The sequence below is a fragment of the Oncorhynchus masou genome, chromosome 28, assembly GCF_036934945.1.
Source record: "Oncorhynchus masou masou isolate Uvic2021 chromosome 28, UVic_Omas_1.1, whole genome shotgun sequence".
NCBI lineage: Eukaryota > Metazoa > Chordata > Actinopteri > Salmoniformes > Salmonidae > Oncorhynchus > Oncorhynchus masou.
The window spans coordinates 54,563,988-54,583,359 of record NC_088239.1 but is presented as its reverse complement, the minus strand read 5'-3'; the positions used below and the strand labels follow the sequence as shown (position 1 = coordinate 54,583,359).

Genomic DNA, 19,372 nt, shown 5'->3' with positions numbered 1-19,372 from the left:
AGCCTTGTGGTTGTGGGCGGTGCAGTTGCCGTACCAGGCGGTGATACAGCCCGACAGGATACTCTCAATTGTGCGTCTGTAAAAGTTTGTGAGGGTTTAGGTGACAAGCCAAATTTCTTCAGCCTCTTGAGGTTGAAGAGGTGCTGTTGCGCCGCCTTCACCACACTGTCACCACACTGTGTGGGTGGACCATTTCAGTTTGTCCGTGATGTGTACCCTGTGAAACTTAAAAACTTTCCACCTTCTCCACTGCTGTCCTGTTGATGTGGATAGGGGGGTCCTCCCTCTGCTGTTTCCTGAAGTCCACGATCATCTCCTTTGTTTTGTTGGCATTGAGAGGTTGTTTTCCTGACACCACACTCCGAGTGCCCTCACCTCCTCCCTGTAGTCTGTCTCGTCGTTGTTGGAAATTTAGCCCACTACTGTTGTGTCGTTTGCAAACTTGATGATTGAGTTGATGGCGTGCATGGCCACGCAGTCATGGGTGAACAGGGAGTACAGGAGGGGCTGAGCATGCACCCCTGCAGGGCTCCAGTGTTGAGGATCAGCGAAGTGGAGCTGTTGTTTCCTACCTTCACCACCTGAGGGTGGCCCGTCAGGAAGTCCAGGACCCAATTAATGATGAGCATGGAGGGAACTATGGTGTTGAATACTGAGCTTTATTCAATGAATAGAATTCTTACATAGGCATTCCTCTTATCCAGATGGGATAGGGCAGTGGGCAGTGTGATGGCGATTGCATCGTAAATTGAGTGTGTCTAAGGTGGAGGTGATATGATCCTTGACTAGTCTCTCAAATTACTTCATGATGACAAGTGAGTGCTACGGGGCAATAGTCATTTAGTTCAGTCATCTTTGCCAAAATGTGGCAAAATGTGTAAGATAACATGAGAACGAGCTATAAAACAATAGAATACTAGAATGGACATTAACCCATTATGATGGTCTAAAGATCAGCCATTTTGGTCAGGGAGTTGATCAACCATGGTTTGCCAGTGCTGTGATAAGATATTGCGTAAAATAATGAATTGTAAGAATTTATCTTCACTGCAACACCACCAATCTGGGTTGGCTACGTAAAACTAGTCTGCCCCACGCCTTCAGGTGGTAATACATCTCTGTACACTCTCTCATATAGCCTATGTAATGATGACCTTGGATGACTAATAAAGTTGGGATTTACACTCCCTTGTAATACAGTGAGAATTACTTAGAAGCTTCGGTAACTGATTACAGAATGGACTTTTAGGAGACATTTATTTAACTGAAACATACATATAGTAAATAATTACTACAAGGACAACATTTAAACTTTTAAAATATATTGTAAAACTAGTGCACAAAACTAGTGAAATATTTAAAAAAAATTAAAAAGGAGCAAATTGAGTAATAGGTACTTGTTTTTTATTTATGATAAGGTAATGTTATCCAATATCATTGAGGTATTATAATATTCTGCTAAATCAAATGGTATATTTTATTACATGAAAATGAATCACTGGAAATCGTAGACTGTGGCTTTGATATTATGACTTAGAAAAATTATTTGGAGAATAAAGAACTCTGTGTGTTCTGCTTCCTTTGTAGTATTTGCTTGTTATCTTATTCCAATGCCAAAGCAACATCTATCAACAGTATTAATTTAAAATGAATTATCATGGTATTTTATATGATTAAAACCCACTGATGAAATGCCTTTCAAAGTCACAATAGGGAATGTACCTAATTTCACCCTGCAAAACACGATAGTTATCATCTTTCTCTCCGATCACACAGCGAAGCCGTATCTGCTGTCATATTTGACAGGTGTGTATCCAGTGCTGCTGGATGGGATGTGTGTGTGTCCTCGATCTGAGTGCCCCATCTGTTGCATTCCCACCTGGCTGTAGGCTACCCCAGGGTGGAGGCTTGCACCCCGGCTGCTGCCTCGGCTGTGTGGCCGGCTGTCTGGGGCTGGGACGTCCTCCCTGGGAGAATAAGAACAGGGGCAGGGGGGTAAGAGGGCAAGTGGAAACAGCAGTATGGCCACAGAACTATTTATAGCAGGGATAGGCAACTGGCATGGGGCCTGCATTAAATATAAATATTTATATATATATATATAATTTTAGGAACTCAGTTGACGTCTTAACTTATTGTTAAGATGTACAATAGTAGAATACACAAGGTGCCATATAAAATGTGATTGTGTATCAGCAGTTTTTCTCTTGTTACATGTATGTCAGTCACTGACAGTCACTCAGTTATCCCATGTCAGCATAACATTTTTTGATTGGTTAGTTACTCTAGACAGCTACAGTGGCAAAAAAAAGCTATGTGAACCCTTTGGAATGACCTGGACTTCTGCATAAATTGGTCATACAATTTGACATGATCTTCCTCTAAGTCACAACAATAGACAAACACAGTATGCTTAATAAACTAAAAACACACACAAAAGTATATGTTTTCATGTCTTTATTGAATACGCCGTGTAAACATTCACATTGCCGGGTGGGAAAAGTATGTGAACCCTTGGATTTAATAACTGGTTGACCGCCCTTTGGCAGAAATAATTGCCAAAGGAGGAATTTTGGACCATTCCTCTTTACAAAACTGTTTCAGTTCAGCAATAATCTTTGGGTGTCTGGTTTGAACCGCTCTCTTGAGTTCATGTCACAGCATCTCAATCAGGTTGAGGTCAGGAAGGCGTATTTTCTTCTGTTGAAGCCATTCTGTTGTTGATTTACTTCAGTGTTTTGGGTCGTTGTCCTGTTGCATCACCCAAGTTCTGTTGAGCTTCAATTGGCAGACAGATAGCCTCACATTCTCCTGCAAAATGTCTTGATAAACTTGGGAATACATTTTTTCCGTCGATAATAGTAAGCTGTCCAGGCCCTGAGGCAGCACAGCAGCCCCAAACCATAATGCTCCCTTCACCATATTTTACAATTGGGATGAGATTTTGATGCTGGTGTGCAGTGCCTTGTTTTCTCCACACATAGTGTTGTGTTCCTTCCAAACAACTCAACTTTAGTTAATCTGTCCACAGAATATTTTGCCAGTAGCGCTGTGGAACATCCAGATGGTCTTTTATGAACTTCAGACTTGCAGTAATATTTTTTGTTGGACAGCAGTGTCTTCTTCCGTGGTGTCATCCCATCAACACCATTCTTGTTTAGTGTTTTACTTATTGTAGATTCGTCAACAGATGTTAGCATGTTCCAGAGATTTCTGATAATCTTTAGCTGACACTTGTCATGTCTTTGGCATCATTAAAGTGAAGACTGTTATTTTAATCAAATCAATTCTCTGTAATTATTATTACGTGATTAAACTAATCATGTCAATGTAATTAACTAGGAAGTCGGGGCACCAAAGAAAATCTTCAGATTACAAAGTTATAATTTTCCTAATGTAACTCTTCAGATATTTTAACATCTGATCAATTAGTCTTCTAATTAATTTTATTATTCTTTACCTCACGTTAGTCTCATTCCAAACGTTGTAAATTGCTGGTTATCTGCACGAACCCAGCCTTTACTATGAATCATCCATACACCAATTCTCTTAATCATTTATTTACTAAGTAACTAACTAAACAATCACAGAAATGCATAAACACACAAATAGTAGATATGGTTATAAGGAAATGATAGGGGAGGTTCCCTAGTATGGTAAACCGATATGACGGCTTGGTGGACAAAGGGAAGTGGGCGTGGACTGAGGAGGGCGGGAAAGACAAAAGGGAGTCACTACACAGTTGATAATTATATTAATTGATATGCTAATCCTTTGCACATGAACGCTCACTCATTCGGGAATAATTGCAATCAATATATATTTACGCTCAGTGTGTCGTCGTGATCTCTGTTGGAATCGTCCGTCTTTCTGTTGTAAAGTTCATCCGAGCGTCTCTCTCTGCTTCCCTGAAGTCTTTCTTGGTTGGAATGGATACTTCAGAGTACCATTCAGAATTTTTTTTATAGAATAGATGTTTCGGTGGTTATCGGTCTTCGCATCTCAGGTTGACATAATTTCTATCTGCAGACTAGTAATTAGTACCTAAGATTTGCTCTTATTCTTTCGGGATTAATAGTCTCAGAATTGAACCATTTCCACCCGTGTAGCCAATGCTCCATGTGGTTTGGTTAGGAATTCAACAACCATTACAACCTTAGCTTAGACTGAGGTTTTTGTGGTCTATACTCAAACCGTTGCCCCCTCAGCTGACCGAGAGGATTTCTTCAGGTTGGGGTTTTATTCGTAACCGTAGAAAAAGAGCTGTCCCATGAGCCAGATCATGTCTGTGCTCATTAGGGCAGGCCAATGACTTAGTTAAACTTTAAAGGGAATACAATTATCTCACATAAAAGGTTAAAACTCACATTACATAATTTCACAAATAGTTTAATCTTTACTGATTATTTTATACAATAATTAGACGCAAACCTCATAACGGAGGCTCCTGTATAAACAGAGTTATGCTAATGTGGCTGTATGGTCTTTCATGAGGTCACAAACATGAAACAAAACAGACCGGGTCGTAGCTGGCTTCTCCACCGACTGTTTACACATTCTCCAAAATATGGATTTTGTTCAGTTCTCAAGTTCGGTGATGCAGAAGAAGTTCCTTTGCTCTCTCTATGTGTCTCTTTTTGCATGGCCAGGAGGAGAGAGTCTCCTCCAGGAATTTATGACCTGAGATAACAGAACCTGGGTGTAGGAGGGAGAGAGGGGGAAGCCACTAGCTATACCCAAATAGGGCCACGTCCTGACACACTCTAGGATTATTCTTAACCTCATTGAACATTCTGCGCTGTGCTCTTGCAGTCATCTTTGCAGGACGGCAACTCCTTGGGAGAGTAGCAACAGTGCTGAACTTCCTCCATTTATAGACAATTAGTCTTACCGTGAACTGATGAACATCATTTAAGAGATAATTTTGTAACCCTTTCCAGGTTAATGCAAGTCAACAATTCTTAATCTTGAGTCTGAAATCTCTTTTGTTCGAGACATGGTTCACATCAGACAATGCTTCTCGTGAATAGCAAACTTAAATTGTGTGAGTGTTTTTTATAGGGCAGGGCTGCTCTAACCAACATCACCAATCTCATCTCAATGATTGTACTCCAGGTTAACTGACTCTTGACTCCAATTAGCTTTTGGAGAAGTCTAGGGGTTCACATACTTTTTGTTTAAATTATGTATTCAATATAGACAAGAAAAATGTAATCATTTGTGTGTTATTAGTTTAAGCAGACTCTATTTGTCTGTTGTTGTGACTCAGATGAAGATCAGATCTAATTGTATGACCAATTTATGCAGAAATCAAGATAATTCCAATGGGTTCATATACTTTTTCTTGCACTGCAAACATTTCTCCCCACCCTATAGCAAAATGTGTAGAATTACAGGAAGTTTCACACTAATGAATAGAATTGCATGAAATGATTTATAAAATTGCTAAATATTTTCTCTGCCCATGGCAACATCTGTACAATTGCAGTGAGGCCAGTTCTGAGTGCATGTGCGGGTATGGATGTGGGTACGCAGACCTGCGAGCCACTGCGGCCTCTCATGAGTTCAGAATTTTTGTGGCCCGAACCCCCATCAAAGTTGCCCATCCCTGACCTATGGTCTTAGTGTGAATACAGTACATTCTCCAGTACCTGATATCGTTAGACACTTCCTTCTCATAGCGTGTGAACCTTGCATCACACTTGTAGATGAGGAGCCATATGAGTATCGCCAGAATGATGATGAGCAGTAGACAACCCACCACAGTACCCACTATCACTCCTGCTCTGTTAGGGGCTAGAGAGATGGAGGGAACAAGCACCAGGTGAAGGAATTTTTGAACTTTTTTTGTGCTTTAAACGTGAGTGAACGACTGAGTGAGGGATTGACTGAATGAGTGACTGTGTACCTACGTTTGTTAGCTGTCAGTTTGACTCTGCACCTCTCGTCCCCCACAGCATTGGTCACCTCACACATGTAAATCCCCACAAAGCTCTCAGAGTGATTGCTGATCAACAACTCCCCAGTCACACGGTCTCATGGGTCACAAAGTATGAAGAGCAGCAATGAACACGTTTATTTTTCATTGCATAACCAGTCAGCTTAGATACAGTTTCTGTTAAAATGTGCTTTGATGCTGTAATTCACCATGAAACCAGTAAAGGTCAGACTTACTCTGTGTGGCTGAGGGTGGGATGGGACCTCCTCTTTCTCTCTTCCATGCGTAGTTGAGGGGAGAGGACCCCTCGGATGACTTGCAGTGCAGGGAGACAGTCTCCCCCACTGCCTCCCTACCCTCCACCCAGCATTTAGGCACCGAAGGACGCACTGACGACAAAGGGATAATAATTACACAAATATCTGCTCTGTCACAGTTTAAAACAACTGAATGCATTAAAGAGGACAGTGCTTATTTCTACCTTAACATTAGAAAAGAGACACATCTGGAATATTACATTTAGGGTAACTACATTGTATTTATTAAATAAAGCCAAGGACACCTTTGCTTGTCAGGGTAGAGAATGACAGGTCTCTGACACTTTCTGAGGTAAGCTTTGTTTCCATTGTTGGATAACAAGGCCACTTTTTTTGTTAGTGCCTCTATTCAGGGTGTAGTACTGTATTTTCTTTTCACCAAAGCTTATTTTCCCACCACACACAATAGCGCTCTATTATACGCAGGGAGGGAGATAGACAGAAAGAATTAAAGAGCAGCAGAGTGAAAAAAAGTGCAGACAAAAGGTAAAAGACAAAAGGTAAAAGACAAAAGGTAAAAGAAAAAAAGGTTAAAGAAAAAAAGGAGAGGAAAACTTCGGTTGAGAACAAGAATGGAGAAGCACAGCAAAATAGAACTGTCTTAAAGCTGCAGTAAAACTGTGAGGAAGTTTTAGCTCCAACTGAACTTGTTCTACTCAATAGTCCATAACATTGCCAGTGTGACACTTGTATTTGTGAAAGCACTTTAGAAATACTCAGTTTGAAGGTCTTGCTGTACCTTGGAGGTTGTTCAGAAGTACAGTTGGAGGTTCACAAGGTCAAAAAAAAACATGACAATGAAAATAAAGAGTGGTGACATTCTCTTGAGGAGAAAACTAACCACATTTTCATGAACTTATTCACCTGAAGATATTCAAGTTGTCACAACTAACTAAAACCAAGCCACACGACAGGTGTTAGTCCAACAGCCAGGCTTAAATAATGCAGCATGTTGACACGTTAGCCCAAAGTTGAAATGTGACGTCTGTCTCACCCATCACGACCAGGGACACTTTCTGCATGTCCACTCCCGGTGACTTTTTGACTTTACACTGGTAGGTGGCAGAATGGGCTGGTGACAGGAAAGCGATGGAGAGGGACGCATCACCCAGGGAAGGGTCGCCAGCAGCAAAGTCCAGCCCCTTAGTTAGACCAGGGTTACCATGGATGTACTTATTCCCACCTGCATAGGACAACAGCTGAAGAAGTCCAAACATTTGAAAAATCAGAGGAACGGGTGAAAAAATCAACAGATGTTTGATATATCTTAGCAACAAGAGGTGAGCAGATGGAAGTAATGGACTTGGTTCTATCCTTGAACTAGCTACTTTATCTAACAGCATGTTTTGTGATTGCTTGAAAGGTTGTGGAGAGAACTTTATATAACAATCTGAGATCTCACCTAGAATAACTTGGTAACTTCAGTGCCACTTACCAGTTGGTCCTTCTGGGTGGCATCTGGGCTGACCACTGACCACTCAATATCCAGCTCTCCAGTGTCCGAGGGGTCAGGTGTGTATGTACACACCAGGGTCATTCTCTCCCCCTGGGCCCTCTGGACGGTCTGAGGACCAGTAGAGGTCAGCTGCATCCCCATGCTGCCAGCTAGGCCCATTCAAATACTGTTACTGTGAACCCTAGCGACAACTTCTCAAGTCTATTGAATTTGACCTTTTAATACTAATTACTACTGTAGGCCTACTGCTTAGAGTACTTAGGAGAGATATTTAGTATTCAGCTTTTTCTTTATAATTTATATCTCCCTGACTATAGTTTTTTAAATGGTGAAAAGAACATTTATGCTGTATCCTTGACTTCTATAATAACAACTTGAGATGTTTGTTATTGTGTGTTCTCCTGTTAGTTTGTTAGATGAGCATATTGAGATGAAGTAACTGAGAGATGCAATCAAACTCAACATTTACAGGACACTAGTACATCCTCAAGAGAGACAAAAGCCTTCTTGTGAACGAACTGGCAGTATCCACCATGGCAACACACCTGGAGACCATTACCCAAGGGATGACCAGTGTTATGATTGCCATCCTTGAATAAATAGACTGTTCTATTCAGTCTGTAACAATCCAGTTTCCAGTGTCGAGTTCAGGAATAAGTTAGTAATAGAAATTAATTACTTCCTCACTTTACAGATTACTGTGCATGTGTGTGTGTGTGTGCATGTGTGTTTGTGTGTAGGGTGTTCTTCCTCACCTGCATTGAGAAAAACTGTGATTGCACATATCCCGATCATGGAAGACCATGGAAAAGAGCTAGGAATGCATGGATAGACATTTTGAACCATGGCAACATTGAACAGACAAGCACATACAGCAATGCTTTGAAAACACATATAGCTCTCTGTGGTGCCCTGCTTGAAAACTAGATGAGCACATGACATGGTGTTCTGAGCGCCCCGGTTTGTGGAGGGACAATTTGTGAAAACACACCTTCATTGCAAAATGAACCTGGATGGAAGAGAAAATAATAGCCAAAGTGTTGTGTAGACTGTATCCTTTATATTGTCTGCTGCCTAACTGTCCTGACTTGAACTGTGTAACAGACTTGAAGTAGAGTGTTGAAATAGACAACGTATAAAAAAAGAGCAGGTACACTGAACAAAGAGGTATATATTTGTGAGCTGCGTCACGCTGAAGCATCAGTTATCCAGCTGCATCTGCTACACCTAAATTCTGTTCAACCTACATGTACTTCAAAGTATTTTTAGAATCAAAAAGATAATGTACTGATATTAACAAAATAAAGCAAAATGCTTTCGATAAACTATTTCATCTTGGATAGGGTATTTTGTGAAATGCAAATTGTTTTAGACAGGTTTATTCAAAACATTTTAAAACTAGATGTTCCCTTTGGTTAAAGCACCCAAACAGTAGTTCCAAAAAAATTTATTTATTTTTCAACTGTATTATTCGAAGCCACATAGACTACAACAGTGTTTTCGCACACTGTTAATTTACACCTGTTGTTTACAAAGCATGTCACAAATAAAATCTGATATGATTTTATAACAAGGGTTGAAAACAATACAAGGTTGCTCAAAAAATTAAAATGATCACAATAGCACAAAGGGGAAATCAACGTGACAATGAACACAATTCACCTGAATGAACGTAGCTCATCCAAATGTAGAACCATTCCAATCAATCGACAAAGCATGTCAGCAGGTTCTCTTTCTCTGTCTCTTCTGCTCTTTCTTCTTCTCTATCCCTCTGACACAGCAGGTCATGCCTGTCTTCCTCCTCCATCTCATTAGCATAGGCTAATCTCATTGGACAGTTCTATCAAAACCTGTTTTTTCTTTTTCCAAACAAACCTTAAACCAGAATTAGTGTGGACTACCATAAAGTGTCACCAGCGCTATGGGAGTTACACACATTTGAAAATGTTTAGATTTTGTGGATAGTCACTCTTTGTCAAATATTTTGTTCACTTTATCGCCTACCATCTGTGGATGAGCTCTGGTTTCAAACAAAGAGCTAGGAGGCCATGGTAATGTGGTCCAAACCGCCATGTCTCAGGTGACAACAAACAGGTTATTCATCTGGTTACTGGTTAGTCCAGGATACAAAAGGTGTGGTGGGGAGTGAATCAATGAAATAGATTAAACAACCAAATTGGCTAAAATTGATAAATTAACTATAGTAATTGGAACAGAACTTCTACATTTCCAATTAAAATATGAAATAACCAAAAACAGAACATTCTTTAGAGATGCAGTCTACAGATCATTATGTGTGACTGTGAATTGCCTATTACCTCAAAAACAAATAAGACCAGTTAATATGAATTGCCTCTAAAATAATCCCAAGTCAACCCTTAAATTATGCCAGCCCCCTCAGTAGGTACTACAATTTACCATAAGGTTTTCCTTGTTTGTCCATAAATATTCCTGTAACATTGCCAACTGCATGACATTAGCATTATTTGTGGCTTTAATTTCCCGGACATACAGTATCCCATCCCAGATGAAGACAGATGAAACATGGAGCAGGTTTTCATCAAGGATCTCTCTCTACTTTGCTCCGTTCATCTTTCCCTCAATCCTGACCAGACTCCCAGTCCCTGCCGCTGAAAAACATCCCCACAGCATGATGCTGTCACCATCATGCTTCACCATAGGGATGGTGCCAGGTTTCCTCCAGACGTGATGCTCGGCATTCATGCCAGAGTTCAATCTTGGTTTCATCAGACCAGAGAATGTTGTTTTCTCACACTACTAATCCAATGATTATGTTACCGTATGTGAGACTGGTAGTCAGATTGCTGCCTTGGAAACATTTGTGTTAAATCATTAATATCATGACATGTGTTATGTCATCCTTATGACAGCTTTATGTAGGCCTTATGGAGGGTTGAAGCAATGTGTTACTAAAAGAAGAGCCATGATGTATCTATAATTGTTGTGATATACTGCAGGTCAAGGACTAGACTGTGACTGTTGGATTCAGTGTTAAAATGAAAATAAAATTGAGAATAAATAAGATCTGTGCATAGAAGCCTGGGGCAACAGGCAATAACTGCACAATAAACTATAGCCTACACATATGGAGCTAATCTTTATCCTATGCATTGGGCCTTCATGACCTTCTACCCAGTCATTGGGCCTTCATGACCTTCTACCCAGTTTTGCTAAATCATGTATGGAGTGCCAACGAGGCTATATGCTGTTGGGTTTTTTCTTCCAGTCCCGAAGACATCCACATGACTGTTTATGGCACGATTATGTAAACGACTTATCTGATGTAAAAGTTTGATAAAGCAGTTACAGTCTTCAGTACGAAACATTTAGCCAACAGTTAAATTAGAATAGTCCAAGTTTTCAGAGTTTTGCAGTCATGACTGAAGAAACGTGGGATGTTGTTATTGTCGGCGTTGGGCTGTCAGGACTGAGTGCTGCTCAGACTCTGCGGAAGAGAAATGGCAAACTCAGAATATTAATTCTGGAAGGAAAAGGTTTGTCAAAACGGTTTGGCATTCATTATGCAGCGAAACAATCAACGTTCTCCGCATCTAGCCTGTGACAGCGGCTTCGACGCGTCCCATTTGCTGTCATAGAATTTAAGTTGTGGCCTGTCATTTGTTTACGGTCAAATTTTGAGGAGCAGAAATCACAGTCCAAGAATATAAAATATTTTAACAATTCGTAACAGAATTATAAAGCAACACTATTATAAATATGAAAATTGAATGCAATTGAAGGTGTATGTGTTTTTCCAGACCGGGTAGGAGGACGAACTGTTACCCAGGAATTACCTGCCGCTCGCGGCATTGATCGCTGGGACATGGGAGGGCAGTGGGTTGGCAGGTAGGTTCTTGGAACAGCCTGGTCTCATATACTGGATGTAACATAGTAAACGTCCGGGATTTCAAATTAGTATGGCATGTTATGTTTGGTATGGTTACATAAGACAGAAGGTTACTTAAGTCAGAAACGAAACTAAAGTGGTTTGTCTGGATGGATGGGGAGGCATATAACACAAACATCAAGCTACCCAAATGTTGTATGTTCAAATCTCATCACGGACAACTTTAGCTAATTAGCAACTACTTACTAGTTTTTAGAAACTTTGCAACTAATTATAATGTTAGCTAACCCTTCCTTCCATAACCCTAACCGTAACCCTTTAACCTAACTCCTAACCCTAACCCCTAACCCTAACCCCTAGCCTAGCTAATGTTAGTCACCTTGGAATTCGTAACATATCGTATGTTTAGCAAATGTTTTACATGTTGTACAAATTTCAATTCATAACATATTCTACCAATTACAATTCGTATGATATGTTACAAATTGCAATTCATATCATACGAAATTGATGATGGACATCCAGAAATTATACATACCATACAAAACATAACATATTCATAGGCATATCCTGAATTTACATTTGCTATGTTACCTTTACCATTGAGTTTACTTGGAATGGTGCCATGTCACTCAGTGCGGGAGTGTTATGCACTTGAGTGAAGACCCAAAAGCGGTTTTAACAGAAAACAGAGTTCTTTAATGAAAAACAGGAATGGCATAAATCCTCTTCCAACGTTGTCAATGGAACAAAAGAACGTTAGTATAGTGCAGGATGCACCTGCCAGGCAGACTCCGACAGGATAGGACAAGGTGGAAGCAAACGAGACGACAGCTTGCTTCTGGCATCAAAAACACAAACAAGAATCAGACACTGAAAGTAGCAGGAAAAGAGAGAGAAATAGAGACCTAATCAGAGGGGGAAGAGAGAACAGGTGGGAAAGAGTGAATGAGCTAGTTAGGGGAGATGTAGAACAGCTGAAGAATGAGAGACAGAGAAGGTAACCTAAAAAGACCAGCAGAGAGAGACAGAGTGAAGAGAAAGGACAGGAACAGACATAACAAGACATGACAGTACCCCCCCACTCACCGAGCGCCTCCTGGCGCACTCGAGGAGGAAACCTGGCGGCAACGGAGGAAATCATCGATCAGCGAACGGTCCAGCACGTCCCGAGAGGGAACCCAACTCCTCTCCTCAGGACCGTACCCCTCCCAATCCACTAGGTACTGATGACCACGGCCCCGAGGGCGCATGTCCAAAATCCTACGAACCCTGTAGATGGGTGCGCCCTCGACAAGGATGGGGGGGGGAGGGACGAGCGGGGGCGCGAAGAACGGGCTTAACACAGGAGACATGGAAGACCGGGTGAACGCGACGAAGATAGCGCGGGAGAAGAAGTCGCACTGCGACAGGATTAATGACCTGAGAAATACGGAACGGACCAATGAACCGCGGGGCCAACTTGCGAGAAGCTGTCTTAAGGGGAAGGTTCTGAGTGGAGAGCCATACTCTCTGACCGCAACAATATCTAGGACTCTTGGTCCTACGCTTATTAGCGGCCCTCACAGTCTGCGCCCTATTACGGCAAAGTGCCGACCTGACCCCCTTCCAGGTGCGCTCGCAACGCTGGACAAAAGCCTGAGCGGAGGGGACGCAGGACTCGGCGAGCTGAGATGAGAACAGCGGAGGCTGGTACCCGAGGCTACTCTGAAAAGGAGATAGACCGGTAGCAGACGAGGGAAGCGAGTTGTGGGCGTACTCTGCCCAGGGAGCTGTTCTGACCAAGACGCAGGGTTACGAAAAGAAAGACTGCGTAAAATGCGACCAACAGTCTGATTGGCCCGTTCGGCTTGACCGTTAGACTGGGGATGAAAGCCGGACGAGAGACTGACGGAAGCCCCAATCAAACGGCAAAACTCCCTCCAAAATTGAGACGTGAACTGCGGGCCTCTGTCGGAAACGACGTCAGACGGAAGGCCATGAATTCGGAAAACATTCTCGATAATGATCTGAGCCGTCTCCTTAGCAGAAGGGAGCTTAGCGAGAGGAATGAAATGAGCCGCCTTAGAGAATCTATCGACAACCGTAAGAATAACTGTCTTCCCCGCTGATGAAGGCAGTCCGGTGATAAAATCTAAAGCGATGTGAGACCACGGTCGAGAGGGAATGGGAAGCGGTCTGAGACGGCCGGCAGGAGGAGAGTTCCCAGATTTAGTCTGCGCGCAGACCGAACAAGCGGCGACAAATCGACGCGCGTCACGTTCCCGAGTGGGCCACCAGAAACGCTGGCGAATGGAAGCGAGCGTACCCCGAACGCCGGGGTGGCCGGCTAACTTGGCAGAGTGGGCCCACTGAAGAACGGCCGGACGAGTAGGAACGGGAACGAACAGAAGGTTCCTAGGACAAGCTCGCGGCGACGGAGTGTGAGCGAGTGCTTGCTTTACCTGCCTCTCAATTCCCCAGACAGTCAACCCGACAACACGCCCCTCAGGGAGAATCCCCTCGGGGTCGGTGGAGACCTCAGAAGAACTGAAGAGACGAGATAAAGCATCAGGCTTGGTGTTTTTGAGCCCGGACGATAAGAAATAACAAACTCGAAACGAGCGAAAAACAGAGCCCAACGAGCCTGACGCGCATTAAGTCGTTTGGCTGAACGGATGTACTCAAGGTTCCCATGGTCAGTCCAAACGACAAAGGAACGGTCGCCCCCTCCAACCACTGTCGCCATTCGCCTAGGGCTAAGCGGATGGCGAGCAGTTCGCGATTACCAACATCATAGTTACGTTCTGACGGCGATAAGCGATGAGAGAAAAACGCGCAAGGATGGACCTTGCCGTCAGAGAGAGAGCGCTGAGAAAGAATGGCTCCCACGCCCACCTCTGACGCGTCAACCTCAACAACAAACTGACTAGAGATGTCAGGTGTAACAAGAATAGGTGCGGATGTAAAACGATTCTTAAGAAGATCAAAAGCTCCCTGGGCGGAAACGGACCACTTAAAGCACGTCTTAACAGAAGTAAGGGCTGTGAGGGGAGCTGCCACCTGACCGAAATTACGGATGAAACGACGATAGAAGTTAGCGAAGCCCAGAAAGCGCTGCAGCTCGACGCGTGACTTAGGAACGGGCCAATCAATGACAGCCTGGACCTTAGCGGGATCCATCTTAATGCCCTCAGCGGAAATAACGGAACCGAGAAAAGGGACAGAGGCGGCATGAAAAGTGCACTTCTCAGCCTTCACATAAAGACAGTTCTCCAAAAGGCGCTGGAGGACGCGTCGCACGTGCTGAACATGAATCGAGAGAGACGGTGAAAAAATCAGGATATCGTCCATGTAAACGAAAACAAAAATGTTCAGCATGTCTCTCAGGACGTCGTTAACTAGTGCCTGAAAGACAGCTGGAGCGTTAACGAGGCCGAAAGGAAGAACCCGGTATTCAAAGTGCCCTAACGGAGTGTTAAACGCCGTCTTCCACTCGTCCCCCTCCCTGATGCGCACGAGATGGTAGGCGTTACGAAGGTCCAATTTGGTGAAAAACCTGGCTCCCTGCAGGATCTCGAAGGCTGAAGACATAAGAGGAAGCGGATAACGATTCTTAACTGTTATGTCATTCAGCCCTCGATAATCCACGCATGGGCGCAGGGACCCGTCCTTCTTCTGAACAAAAAAAAACCCCGCTCCGGCGGGGAGAGGAGGAGGAGACTATGGTACCGGCGTCGAGCGAAACCGACAAATAATCCTCGAGAGCCTTACGTTCGGGAGCCGACAGAGAGTATAATCTACCCCGGGGGGAGTAGTTCCCGGAAGGAGATCAATACTACAGTCATACGACCGGTGTGGAGGGAGAGAAGTGGCCTTGGAACGACTGAACACCGTGCGCAGATCGTGATACTCCTCCGGCACCCCTGTCAAATCGCCAGGCTCCTCCTGTGAAGAAGAGACAGAGGAAAAAGGAGGGATAGCAGACATTAAACAGGTCACATGACAAGAAACATTCCAGGATAGGATAGTATTACTAGACCAATTAATAGAAGGGTTATGGCGCACTAGCCAGGGATGACCCAAAACAACAGGTGTAAAAGGTGAACGAAAAATTAAAAAAGAAATGGTTTCGCTATGATTACCAGAGACAGTGAGGGTTAAAGGCAGCGTCTCACGCTGAATCTTGGGGAGAGAACTACCATCTAAAGCGAACAAGGCCGTGGGCTCCCCTAACTGTCTGAGAGGAATGTCATGTTCCCGAGCCCAGGTCTCGTCCATAAAACAGCCCTCCGCCCCAGAGTCTATCAAGGCACTGCAGGAAGCAGATGAACCGGGCCAGCGGAGATGGACCGGAAAGGTAGTGCGTGATCCAGAAGGAGAGGCCTGAGTAGTTGCGCTCACCAGTAGCCCTCCCCTTACTGATGAGCTCTGGCTTTTACTGGACATGAGGTGACAAAATGACCAGCGGAGCCGCAGTAGAGACAGAGGCGATTGGTGATTCTCCGTTCCTTCTCCTTGGCCGAGATGCGGATACCCCCAGCTGCATAGGCTCAGCATCCGAGCCGGCGGAGGAGGGTGGCAGTGATGCGGCAGGTGGCAGTGATGTGGAGAGGGGAGCAACGGAGAACGCGAGCTCCTTTCCACGAGCTCGGCGACGAAGATCAAACCGTCGCTCTATGCGAATAGCGAGAGCTATTAAGGAGTCCAGACTGGAAGGAACCTCCCGGGAGAGGATCTCATCCTTAACCTCGACGAGGAGACCCTCCAGAAAACGAGCGAGCAAAGCCGGCTCGTTCCAGTCACTAGAGGCAGCGAGAGTGCGAAACTCAATAGAATAATCCGTTATGGATCGATTCCCCTGACATAGGGAAGACAGGGCCCTGGAAGCCTCCTCCCCAAAAACAGAACGGTCAAAAACCCATATCATCTCCTCCTTAAAGTCCTAATACTGGTTAATACACTCAGCCCTCGCCTCCCAGATTGCCGTGCCCCACTCACGCGCCCGTCCGGTAAGGAGAGAAATGACGTAGGCGATGCGGGCTGCGCTCCTGGAGTAAGTGTTGGGCTGGAGAGAGAACACCACATCACACTGAGTGAGGAATGAGCGGCACTCAGTGGGCTCCCCAGAGTAACATGGCGGGTTGTTGATCCTGGGCTCCGGAGACTCGGAAACCCTGGAAGTGGGCGGTGGATCGAGGTGGAGTTGGTGAACCTGTCTTGTGAGGTCGGAGACTTGGACGGCCAGGGTCTCAACGGCATGTCGAGCAGCAGACAATTCCTCCTCGTGTCTGCCTAGCATCGCTCCCTGGATCTCGACGGCGGAGTGAAAAGGGTCCGGAGCCGCTGGGTCCATTCTTGGTCTGATTCTTCTGTTATGCACTTGAGTGAAGACCCAAAAGCGGTTTTAACAGAAAACAGAGTTCTTTAATGAAAAACAGGAATGGCATAAATCCTCTTCCAACGTTGTCAATGGAACAAAAGAACGTTAGTATAGTGCAGGATGCACCTGCCAGGCAGACTCCGACAGGATAGGACAAGGTGGAAGCAAACGAGACGACAGCTTGCTTCTGGCATCAAAAACACAAACAAGAATCAGACACTGAAAGTAGCAGGAAAAGAGAGAGAAATAGAGACCTAATCAGAGGGGGAAGAGAGAACAGGTGGGAAAGAGTGAATGAGCTAGTTAGGGGAGATGTAGAACAGCTGAAGAATGAGAGACAGAGAAGGTAACCTAAAAAGACCAGCAGAGAGAGACAGAGTGAAGAGAAAGGACAGGAACAGACATAACAAGACATGACAGGAAGGGGTAAATGTAAAATCATTTCATACATTGGAGGTGTTACAATTGGGTTTAGCCTAACTTCATAATCAATGTAGGGTGAATAATCAATTAGGCTTACATGTAATCTGATTGGGCCTACAAAAAAACTATAACTGTAAACAAATACTTTTGAAAAAAGAGGATTATTTATTGGATTACTTTATAATTCACAAATGATGTTTGGGGGAAAAAAATACATTCATGAGACCTTTCTGTTTTCTCATTGACGTTCAATTCAGCATTGAATAAGTTTGTTCCATTTGAGTTTGGGTAATCCCCAAATTACATTAATGATTACAATTTTGGACAGGTAACAAGTAACTAACGGATTACATTTCAAAAGAAACCAAACCTGTCATCATGTAGCTTCATCTCAACAATATTGTCTAAATGATGAATGGTGAAGTAATGAAGAACAATTTATCAATGGTAATTTGTCATCCAGCCAAGCAGAGCAGTGGCATTATGAAGGGAATTAATGGGCCTCTTTGCAGTACATTGAACATGGACTGACTGATTTTTGCTTACCTTTGGAAAGAAACAAAGTTCATACATAGTTTACATTCATAAGGATGACAAGGGGAAGTGCCAACTAGTACAGTACATTTCAGTCATTGATATTCCATTATACTGTATAAGCCTATGAAAAAGGCCCATGAAATTCCCTCTCACACAGTCACATTCCCAAGCTATTGGAGGGAATGAACAGAACAGAACAGGACATATCTGTGTTCCGAGAGTACTGCAAAGTAGGAGAGCTTTGAGGAAATCACAAAAGCTGCTATCAATACATCCCAAAAAGGAGACATGATTACTACAGGAGAATAATAGTGGGCTTCATCCAGGACAGAAATCATTACAAATCGACTTACTGGGACGCACTTAGACACAGGCTTAGAACGATTATATAGATTACTATCGACCTGGAGCGAAGACTGGTAGAGGCCACTGCTGCACCCAGGCAGCTAAGACAGTTGCCATTGTGTCGTCTGTCAGGTGGTGCAAAGAGGACAGGTCTGTGTGCGATCATGGGAAACCTCTTAGACCTACGGTAGTAGAGGGATGCAGTCAGAACATGGAACAGACTATTATTTATTAAGGGAAAAGAAAGTGATCATTTGACATGCACCACATAGGTTTAAATGTGTCACTCTCTCAGGAGTTTAGAGACTTCAGCGGACTGTGATAAAAGAGGGAGGGCGCATACCAGAATCACACTACTGAGCCTCAGCTTGGATAAATAATCAGCCTCATCATAGATTTATTTTCAGCACATTAAAATCAAGAAATTAATAAATTAACTGAATCATTTTTGATGAAATAATGGACAATGTATGTTCCCACTGGGCACACACTGGTTGAATCCCAAAAACGTTCACGTCAAATCACGTTGAACCAACGTGGAATAGACATTGAATTAACTTCTTTACCCAGTGGGTTGATTTTATATTTCGTCTCGGTTGACCTTGCTGTTAAGATCTTAGTCAAAAGATGATCACTTTGCTAATCTAACTGTTGTTGTCCCTCTTACCTCAGCACTCAGACATACGTCATGGACCTCATTCAGGAGTTTGGCCTGGAGGTCTACACGCAATACACCCCACAGGTAAGAAAGTACACCACGTTGGTGGTCCTCATGCCAAGGTTCGCACCAGCAGCACCAGTATCCCTGCCCTCTCTACACTGGTGCTACTGGACCTGTCACAGCTCGTCTGGAAGGTAGGGGACGAACTCGTCTGGCCATTATTCTCCCCAATGTTGCAGGTCACAACCAAAGCCACAAGGTATTCTAACTCAGTGGTTTTCAAACCTCTCCTCTGAGACCTCTAGATGTTTCACAATTGTGTTGTAGCCCTGAATCATACTGAACAAAAAATATAAACACAAAGTATTGTTCCCATGTTTCATGAGCTGAAATGAAAGATCCCTGAAATATTCCATACACAGCTTATTTCTCTCAAATGCTGTGCACAAATTGGGTTTCATCCCT

The 19,372-nt window shown here is 43.6% G+C and overlaps 2 protein-coding genes across 2 annotated transcripts in view; one reads left to right on the top strand and one right to left on the bottom strand.

Moving 5' to 3' along the window:
* Positions 1-1,240: 1,240 nt before the first annotated feature.
* vsig8a (V-set and immunoglobulin domain containing 8a) lies at positions 1,241-9,518 on the bottom strand. The gene is made up of 8 exons (XM_064943785.1): positions 9,374-9,518; positions 8,467-8,525; positions 7,691-7,860; positions 7,250-7,454; positions 6,175-6,327; positions 5,913-6,035; positions 5,652-5,796; positions 1,241-1,967 (listed from the first exon to the last, which is right to left on the bottom strand). Exons 1-8 carry the CDS (start codon positions 9,427-9,429, stop codon positions 1,769-1,771), a joined length of 1,110 nt encoding a protein of 369 aa, XP_064799857.1. The 5' UTR covers positions 9,430-9,518; the 3' UTR covers positions 1,241-1,768.
* Positions 9,519-11,108: 1,590 nt separating this feature from the next.
* The window catches only part of LOC135517015 (probable flavin-containing monoamine oxidase A), a 52,662-nt gene continuing 44,398 nt past the window's right edge, over positions 11,109-19,372 (top strand). The window contains 4 exon segments of the mRNA XM_064941052.1: positions 11,109-11,226; positions 11,491-11,578; positions 18,919-18,982; positions 18,985-19,101. Of these exon segments, the coding sequence (XP_064797124.1) occupies positions 11,109-11,226; positions 11,491-11,578; positions 18,919-18,982; positions 18,985-19,101 (387 nt within the window).